We start from the raw sequence: 9,710 nt of genomic DNA, 5'->3' as shown, positions 1-9,710 counted from the left end.
TAAAATAACAGAAATCAAAGAAAAAAGAGAAATCTGATCATTTATCAACAAAAAAATAAAAAAAATAAATTGCATGGATAAACATATTCTGTGGAAGGCTAAACAAATATATCCATATGAAGGAGGATCAGAAGCAGCAACACACGCATTATCAAGGAACTAAATCAGTAACCTCTCTATTATATCCCATACGCATACAATTTTCATAATATCAAAAACCAAGTTAAGTATAAATTTTCTGAATTACCACATAAATAACTTCTTTAAGGTAAAAACAAATAAATATGTCAAGTGTTCAATACAATGCTGGTGAATCCCATGGCCAAGCTCAGGTAATAAAAACTGTATTGTGTTGTTTGTTTTCTTGATAATGTAGAAATCACTAAGGGTCAGTGGCGCACAATTCGAGCGCCCGTTGCTTGATGCTTCTCCATTTAAATATCAGGCTTTTGTCTGAGGCAAGAATTTTGTACTTTATGTGTCACGCTCTTACCGCTAGACCATCATGAGGCAATTCTTTATGTACTCTCTTTATTCAAAGTACAAAAAGGGTGGTCTTAGAGCAATGATATAAATTATCTTTGTGTTACCTATAAGTCACTGATTCAAGCCGTGGAAACAGTCATTAATGCGTACATTAGGATAGGTTGTATACATCACACCCCACGCGAAATAATTTGTGCACTGGGCTGCCCTTTTTAATTCAAAATACAACTAATTATTTATATTCGTATCATTCTTGTTACTTTCAAGTTTCATATATAAGAAATAAATATATTTTTCTTTTGATGATCTATAAAAATAGGCCAACACAGAGCAGTGGGTAGATTCAGGCAAGAGTATAGCAAATTCTGCTGTAGACAAGGCTGAAAATGCTACCCAAAGAGCTAGTGAGACAGCTGAACAAAACAAGGACCAAAATTCTGGATTGCTCCAACAGGTCATCAATCTAATGCACATTATAGATAACTCTTTTGGTTTTTATATTCAATTGTTTGTTTAATTTCTAAATACCGATAGGACAAAAGAATTTTTGCATTATCAAGTCACTTAAATATAATTACAAAGGTAAAAGTATTATACAATTAGGTCATTTTAACGGTAATTGTATCTTCAATAATTTCTAATCTTTAGTGGACCGCTAGTTAGGATTCAATCCAAATAAAGTTCTGACCATATATCTGAGAAAAAAGAACAAACAAATGGATGCATATAACTTTATGTACTTAGCACTGAGTGTTAACCTAGAATAAATGGTAGATAGTCTGTTTTAACATGTTAAATTATAAAGATGGTGTAAAAGTATTTACATTGTCATTGTGTATAACTTAAATCCTTTTAGATAACCAACGCGTTCATAAATTTGGGATTAGTAACTTGAAAATAAAACAAGTCACTTTGTTTTAACAAATTAAAATACACTGATAGTGCAAAGATTCCGTATACTATAAATGTATATAAGTTAAAACATTTTCTCATTTGATTAAATATTTAGTTTGTAATAGTTAGATTTCTCATTTGATTAAAATACTTAGGATTTAAAAATAGCTTGACTAAAATACTTAGGATTTAATATTGGATTATCCAATTCATTGGTTTTGATAAATTAGAGAGTCCTCCTTTTTGGTGTTAGTGAAGTGACAGTTGATTGAGATTATGGTATCATAATTCTCATGATTATGTAATAAAGATACTATAAGTAAATTTATTTGGTATTGGGAATTCATAATTTTTATTGCCTTTCTCTTGTTCATTGGCCATTGCACTAATATGTGGAAAGAAAAGTTAAAATGTTATTCAAAATCTAAATACAAGTTAACTGAAAAAATCTCAAAGATTAAATCCATCAATTTTAAGTCGTTTATTTACGGTTAAAATTATCAAATACATGTGGAGTATTATGACATACACAAACCCAATGAACAAACTCGCTTAGACACCATTATTTCACTAACCTCCATTAGTCAATGACAGTGGATTAGTAAGCTTGATTAAGGGATTAGGGATTAAGAGCAGGGAAATTTGTAGTCTGACTTTGAGGTTCTATGTAGTTAAGCTATTTTTATTAAAGGAATAAATTTTTGAATATATTTACATTTCATGATATTTATCTTAATTGCTCTACGACAAAAAATTAAAGTCAAATTTCGCTGTGCCATTAGAAAAACAAAAAAAAAAGACCCTCAAATAAATATTAAAATGAGCATACGAATATCATATTAAAATGGTTTTTGCCTTTTGTAAAATTTGAGATAAGATCATAAGTTATTGTTGTGGAAGAATTAAATTCAGGATTTACTCTTTTTTACTTAGATTAGCAATTGTTCTTATCTTTACATTCTTTTCAATGTGGTGTGGATATCTCAAGAGCAGGTAATGCGACTTACGCCCCTTATGCTTTATGTTTTTCTTTATTATTTTATTTATAAAAAAATTATTTCATTCAATTTTTACTTTATTGTTCTAAAGTTACTATATTTTATTTTTGTAACGAAAAAGTAATTCAACATTAATGAAATATGACGACAATCACAAAACTATTTTTGAAGGAATGATCATCAAGGATTAACTAAGATTTGAAATCAGTACCTTTGGACCAAAATTAGTCTTTTTGTTTTTCGAATTGTTCCGATCAATCTCTTTTTCTCTCCATTTTCGGTTCGATTTTAATTATTATCGATATTTATGACTTAGACGACGTTATATATATATATATATATATATATATATCAAACTTCTCTATAACACAAAAACTTCAATAGAGGGTAAATCTTTAACTCCCTTCTTGTTTATTTTTCTTTTACTTCATTTATTGTTCAAACTACCATTGAACTGATGCAATTTGTAAATATTTCTTTTTTATTACTACGTATTAGAAAGTTTTCATAAAGGACGGACTTTATCTTGGGTTAAAAAAATACGTGCATACTATCATCTATAGTTTATGGTATGATGATAAGCGTTTCATCCAAACATAAAATAACGCTTAAATTTTTTTATAAAAAAAACATCAATATGGATATTAATCTTACAAATTCCAATATATATTGATACATCTCTTTTCTTACGACCAATCATACCATTTCTGTAGTTGACTAAGTGTCTCACCTAGGTAAAAACCATCTGCTTGTACTTTCCAGTAACAAAAATGAGTAGGAAAATCACCTGAACAATATTTAACCAAATGCCTATTAAAAACTTCAAACGCTCTTTGTTTTTTACCCCACCAGAAATGACAGAAGAAGAGAGTACTTTCAATAGCATTCATACGAAAACGCCAATGAAAATCATCGCCCACTTTAGGTTTATGATATCCAAGTTCGTCATCTTTAGATGCACAATGAAACTCCAACGGTATTTTATTATCTGGAAGCGCATCAACGATATGAAACTCGTACTGTAAACCATTATCATCAGCTATAATTTGACGAACGTTAATGATATATAAGACAATTAGTAAAATAAAAAATGTTTTAATTATCATGATAATGGAACTAATTTTTGGATTTGTTTGTGTCAACTTCTATATACTCCAGCTAGTTTTTATAGCTCAACAATTGTAAATCAACAATTGTAAAACAAGGCTGACTAATTAAATGGTTTTAAAATCGAGATATGATCAAAATTTAATGTTTTGAAATAATTAGATTCAGGATTTACTCATTTTTACGTCATACATCACCACTTACATCAGCAATTTGTTTTTGCTAACGTTACTAAAGTCAATAAATTTTTATACTATTTTTTAAGGAAAAGGTTACTCAAATTTTGTTGAGAAGAAACCCCATGTTCGTGCGATGCACGAAATATCTTACCAAAAATATTAAACATTCAACTAGTAGTTAATGAAATTTTATCATTTAGACAGTATGAGATACCATGTATAAGGATTGACCCATACCCGTGCATGATTCAAATTTTGTACTCGTTGTTCTAACCTGCAATCTTTATTTTAGTTGGATTGAATGATTAACTCAAACCTCTAATCACTTCTCTTCTAATAAGTATGAAATAAAGCTTTCTATGTTAAAAGAAAAGTAAGCTTTATGTGATAAAATCTAATAATTTCAGTCAGTGTTATCTATAAAGATATAGAAACATGAACTCAAGCAAGTTTACACTACAAAAGAGAAATCTGAATTACCGAAGGAATTCATGATTCGGGCAGAAACCTAATATTTGAATAGGCAAATAATTATAGAATATCCTTTTAGCCTTGTTAAGTGCAGCACTGGTTTTTGAGCAATGGGAAGTTTAAAGTACATCTAATTTATTCGATGAAAAAATATTTTATATGAAAAATAAAATGTGTGATTAAAATAATATAGCTATTTTTTGTAATATTCATACCTGGAGTCAACCCCAATCTTGCAAAATCTTATAACCAAAATACTAACCTACACAAAGACAGCATAACATTAATAACCATTTAGAAAAGAGTGAGGTGAAATCGGAACACTTGGTTCCTTAAGTTAGCTTTAAATGGACAAGTTTGACTTCGGTCAACATTTTGAGAAAACGACCCCGGAACCGGGATTTGACGGTTTCAATAGGTTTGTATGATGATTTTGGACTTGGGTGTATGTACGAATCAGGTTTTGGATAACCCGGGAGCGTTTTGACACTTAATAGTAAAAATCAACTATTTGAAGGTTTAAAATTCTTTAAATTTGGTTTGGAGTAGGATTTTGAGTAATTGAAGTCCGTTTGGAATTCCGAGTTTGGGAATAGTTCCGTATAGTGATTGACTTGCACGCAAATTTTCGTGTCATTCCGAGTAGTTTAAGTATATTTCGGTGCATTGGAAGTAAATTAAAGAACTTGAAATTCTTAAGTTTGAATCAATTTGGTTTAGGGTATGATTCTTAGATTTGATGTTGTTTTACGCGTTCCGAGAGTTCGAGCAAGTCCATTTTATGATTTCAAACCTATTGGTATGTTCGGGCGGGGGCCCGGGGGTCCCGAGTGTTAACCGGACGAGGCTCGGACCAATTTTGGGGAATTGAGCAAGGACTGAAGCTCCCAGCTACTGTCATAATCGCATCAGCGCTTGGACAGCCGCAGGTGCGAGCTACCAATCGCAGGTGCGAACGAGAGAAGCCTGCCCAGCCATTGCAGATGCGAAGCATTTGGTGCACCTGCGAACGCGCAGGTGCGATGGCCTTGTGCGCAGAAGCGGAAACATGCGCAGGTACGAAAGGATGGGCGCACCTGCGCTTGCGCAGAAGCGAGCATTTCTTCCGCATGTGCGGAACCACGAAAAGAAGGAAAATGTGCACCTGCGAGGAATTTCCGCAGGTGCGAAAGCCGCATGTGCGGTACTCCTTCCGCGGGTGCGAAAAATCTGTCTGGGCAAAACATTAAAACAAACGAAAACTTAGTCCATTCCTTTCTATTTTTCATCCATTGTTGGGCGATTTCAGAGCTCTTTGTGAGGAGTTTTCAACTATCAACTTGGAGGTAAGTTAATTCTACACCCCTTGAGTTAAATACATAGATTATAGGTAGATTAGAACTAGTAAATCTTAGAAATCAAAGATTTAGATAAAAAACCTAGATTTTTATAAAAATGAGATTTTAACCACGAAAATAGTTATGGAATTGGGTAGAAATTATATATTTAAGTTCTTGAGATTATGGGTAACGTTTTCATCCGAATATTTCCAGAATCCGAGTACATGGGCCCGGGGTGAATTTTAGAAATTTTACCATTTTGGATAAGGTAATTTATTTAATAGATAAATTTTGAATCATTTAGCATATATTAATTATTTTGTATAATATTTGGATAGTTTTGGATTTTCGGCATCAACTCGAGAATTCAACGTGACGTGGTAATCGAAAAGTGGATTTTGAGACGAGGTAAGTCTCTTGTCTAATCTTGTGAGGGGAAAAATTACCCCATAGGGATTAAAATTAAATAATTATTGCTAATTGCTGGGGCTACGTACGCACGAGGTGACGAGAGTCCGTGCGTAGCTACTATTAATGCTAAAGTCCGGATAGTTTAGGACTCAAAGCATGAATTACTTGTGTAAATTATATTTTTTTTAATTAATATTAATTGATATATATGAATATATTGTGAATTGTTAGATAAAGATATTAAAGGATGGAAATCCCATATGCTTGACTTTCTGTTTAAATTAATTAATTGTTAAAAGAAATTGTTCTTCCTCTCGAATTTATCTTATAATAAACATACTCTCATTCCCGGAGGTACATAAAAAGCCGAACGCCTCGGCAGGATAGATACATCTATGGATCGTGTCGCACGTCCCTTAGTAGTGTACATGACACTCTGGATCGGGCCGAATGACCTCGACAGAAATCGGGCTTAATAATAATAATAATTACATGATACTTTGATAGTTTATATTAGCTTGTGAAGCCAATTGAAATTTGGAAATTATTGAAATTTAAAGAATTTAATTATCTCTGCTTGTTAAGGAATTATTGTTATTCCTGTAAATGAGGCTAATTAATAAACTGGAAATTTATTAGAACTGAAGGAATTTAATTACTTCCGCTGGATCAATAAAATTATTGTTAACTATTTTGATGATTATTTAATATTATTGACCCATAGTGAGTGTCAAAGTCGGCCATCTCGTCTCTACCTCTTCGAGATTAGGCTTGATACTTACCGGGTACACGTTATTTTCGTACTCATGTTGCACTTGCTGCACATTTTATTGTGCAGGTACATATTTGTCTAGCAGCCTTGTGGGCACAGAGGTGTGGTTAATAATTGTGGGGACATAGGTGAGCTGCATTCTGTATTATGATCCGCAGCCAACAGAGTCTCCTTCAGAAATATTATATTTTCCTGTCTAATTTATATTCTGGACAGATGCTGTATTTTATTTTTAATTCCCTAGTAAATGCTCATGCACTTGTGACACCGGGTTTTGGGATGATTATGGGTTGCACTGTATTGGAAATTTTTAAAGATATTATTACGTATTTTGTAAACTTCATCTTCTGCTATTTAATTGAGGGGAACAACTATGACTTCAAAAATATTAAAATAAAAATTTATTTAGTATTTGTTGTTGGCTTGTCTGACAGCGGTGTCCGGCGCCATCACGACCTTTATGGATTTTGGGTCGTGACAACATGGTATCAGAGCACTAGGTTCATGTAGGTCTCACGAGTCATGAGCAAGTCTAGTAGAGTCTTGAGGATCGGTACGAAGACGTCTATGCTTATCTTCGAGAGGCTACAGGGCTGTTAGGAATACTTCCCTTTTTGATTCCTCATCGTGCGATTCGATTCCTTTGAGGCTTATGCCTACATTTCCTTCCTATTCAATTTTATGCGACGTGAAACGCTTGTTATAAATTGGGGATCGAGAAAATTTTAGTTGTACTACAGAGGTAGTACAGGATGTTTCTCCCTGTGTAATTAATTGGGCTATTGTCTTCGCCTTGGGAAAGGCCACTCTGTTATTTACAATTAAGTATCAGTACTACCTAAGGTTTTGAGATTTGGCATTGATTTTTATGACGATTCGTGCGTTGTTATCGCACAATGTTTATGAAATGGAAAAATGCCCGTCTATGTGCAGGGCAGCAAACGACTTGAAAGAAGGTTTTCTCAGTACATGATTCAGAGGTTTCATGTTTTAGTTCCAGCAGAGAAAAGGCAATCGGACCATGAATGTTCAGGTTTGGGGTTGATGGAGTAACGAAGCTTGATATTTCCGAGGGTGGTAGAGTTCTCAATTTTGATGTGGTGTCATCGCCTTGTAAAATGTGTTAAGGTTCGCTAGTGTTATGGTTTTCTTTAACTCGCCTTCACGACGGGGCATTAGGAATTTGTATAGGGGAAGCAGTCATTAGAGATCGCGGTGTGTAGTGATTTAGGATCGAAGTAGCGTTCCTAGTATTGATGTCTCGAGAAGGATGATCGTCAGAAAGGTTTAAAGATGGTAACGAGCTATTGGTTCAAGTGCTACAGAGAGGGATTTTTAGTAAGGCAACAACTGGGCAGTGAAGGATGAGAAAGGACATGTGGAAGGTGTCTTGTGGTGGTTAAGTTCCTAGAAGGCCAAGTGTAAGAAAACAGAAGTCGAGTAGTTGCTTAAAGGAGAAGGGTTTGACCAAAGTGGGAGAGTGTCAAAGTAGCATATGGGTTACGTGGTAGGATAACTACATGGCTTGAGGAAAGTTTGAAGTGATTTGGGATTCATGGTGGACAGTGACTATGTTTACGGGCTTAATTTGGAATATTGACTGCTATATTGAGGAAGATTTGGTGTGACAGGAGAGAGTTGCTTGATATGAAGAAGGATACAACATGACTTTAGATTGGAATGTATTGTCATACCTCTAGTTGACGTCCATGAGGAGTGAACGGACTGGTGCAGGTGGTGAATGAGCTCGGACTCAGGATGATCTACTGATTTCATAGTAATTGCACCCAGTGCAGTGACATTGGAATATGTCAGCATGTAATTTCCACATGTATGTTATCTCCTATGAGCAGGTTAGCGGTTGCGTGGTATTGACAAAACTTCTGCGAAGAATTCTACTGGCTACCCGGTAAGAGATTTAATATGTAAATGTGGCTAGTGGTTCAGAGTATTTATTAAAGGTTAATAGAAGGATTTCGAGAAAATTTGGCGAGTTGCGTGTGCAGGATCATGTCAACAATGAAGAAAGAATCTCGGTGGATTCCAAAATTTTGTAATTGTAGCTTCAAGCTAAGTAGGAGAGCCCCACCGTCTATGATTGGATTGCGTAGTGTCAACTTGTACAGTTTCTAGTTATCGGTGTATTGGTGGGTCATTGCAACTAAGGAAAGAAAATATTAGTGGTAATTTGAGCAAAGAATTTGGGGAATGTGTGCCATATTTGGCCTTATTAATTCATATTCAGGTTTTTGGAAGACTCAGAGTTTATTCTTCGTGTAGATGTAATGCACAAGAAAGTGAAATAGTCGTATGTTTCCTTGATAAAGTGTCCATGTGCTAGCAGGGTCTTGGAATTGATCATGTTTTCGAACAAGTCAAAGCAAGTGACTCTCAATAACGGTCCTAGTGGATTCAACAATTTAAAGTGTGGTATCTAAGGATCTCGAGTCTATAGTATGGTTGAGTATCGAGCTTTTGCAGCAGATTATGAAACAGGGCTTGGAGTACTCTGCGTTATCTTCAGGTTGTGGTGTAGTATTAGAGAAACGGAAGAAAATAATTTCGGATTCATAAAAGAAGTATCAGAATGGGTGTACCAGTTGAAGATGTAAAAAGTGCGCACAAGAAGGGATATGAGATAATTAGTGGGTTTTGAAATAGCGTGGTCTCGTGAAATAAGGTCACTTGGGATGAGTGCGGATTTGAGTTCGTGATATAATGAATGGAGCTATTATTATTTTTAAGTCAAGTTGAGAGTAAATTGAGAAAAGACAGATCGGCTAACAATGGTTGAATCGGCACGATGGTGGCAATGATCAGTTCCTTCAGCGCATTGAATTATGCATGTGATTTGTGGCGGTACGTGCGAGGCTTGACGGCCGCCGTAATTGATTTTATTTGGAGAAATTCAAGTATTATGACATGTTATGTGTATAGGGATCCCAGAAGAGTTATGGTGATTTAGACCACTACTTGAGTTCGGTATTTTTTTTTACGGATATGGGAATGCAGTCACGTGTTGTAATGGTTCTCTTGAAATGAGTTAAGAAGAAGGTTTCTATATGATGAAGTG

At 34.4% G+C, this 9,710-nt stretch overlaps 1 protein-coding gene across 2 annotated transcripts; it reads left to right on the top strand.

The window, feature by feature from the left end:
* Positions 1 to 214: 214 nt before the first annotated feature.
* Positions 215 to 7,050, top strand: LOC142168384 (uncharacterized). 2 transcript variants are annotated; one of them, XM_075229070.1, is made up of 4 exons: positions 215 to 332; positions 806 to 940; positions 5,793 to 5,862; positions 6,704 to 7,050. In XM_075229070.1, the coding sequence occupies exons 1-4, from the start codon at positions 285 to 287 to the stop codon at positions 6,763 to 6,765; spliced, it is 315 nt and encodes a 104-aa protein (XP_075085171.1). In that variant the 5' UTR covers positions 215 to 284; the 3' UTR covers positions 6,766 to 7,050. The 2 variants fall into 2 exon arrangements, with proteins under 2 accessions (XP_075085171.1, XP_075085172.1); XM_075229071.1 differs by lacking the exon at positions 5,793 to 5,862.
* The last annotated feature ends 2,660 nt before the right edge of the window (positions 7,051 to 9,710 follow it).

This window comes from Nicotiana tabacum, chromosome 13 (genome assembly GCF_000715075.1).
Source record: "Nicotiana tabacum cultivar K326 chromosome 13, ASM71507v2, whole genome shotgun sequence".
NCBI classification, from domain to species: Eukaryota; Viridiplantae; Streptophyta; class Magnoliopsida; order Solanales; family Solanaceae; genus Nicotiana; species Nicotiana tabacum.
The sequence above is the reverse complement of the archived record's forward strand: the minus strand, read 5'-3'. Positions and strand labels throughout refer to the sequence as shown.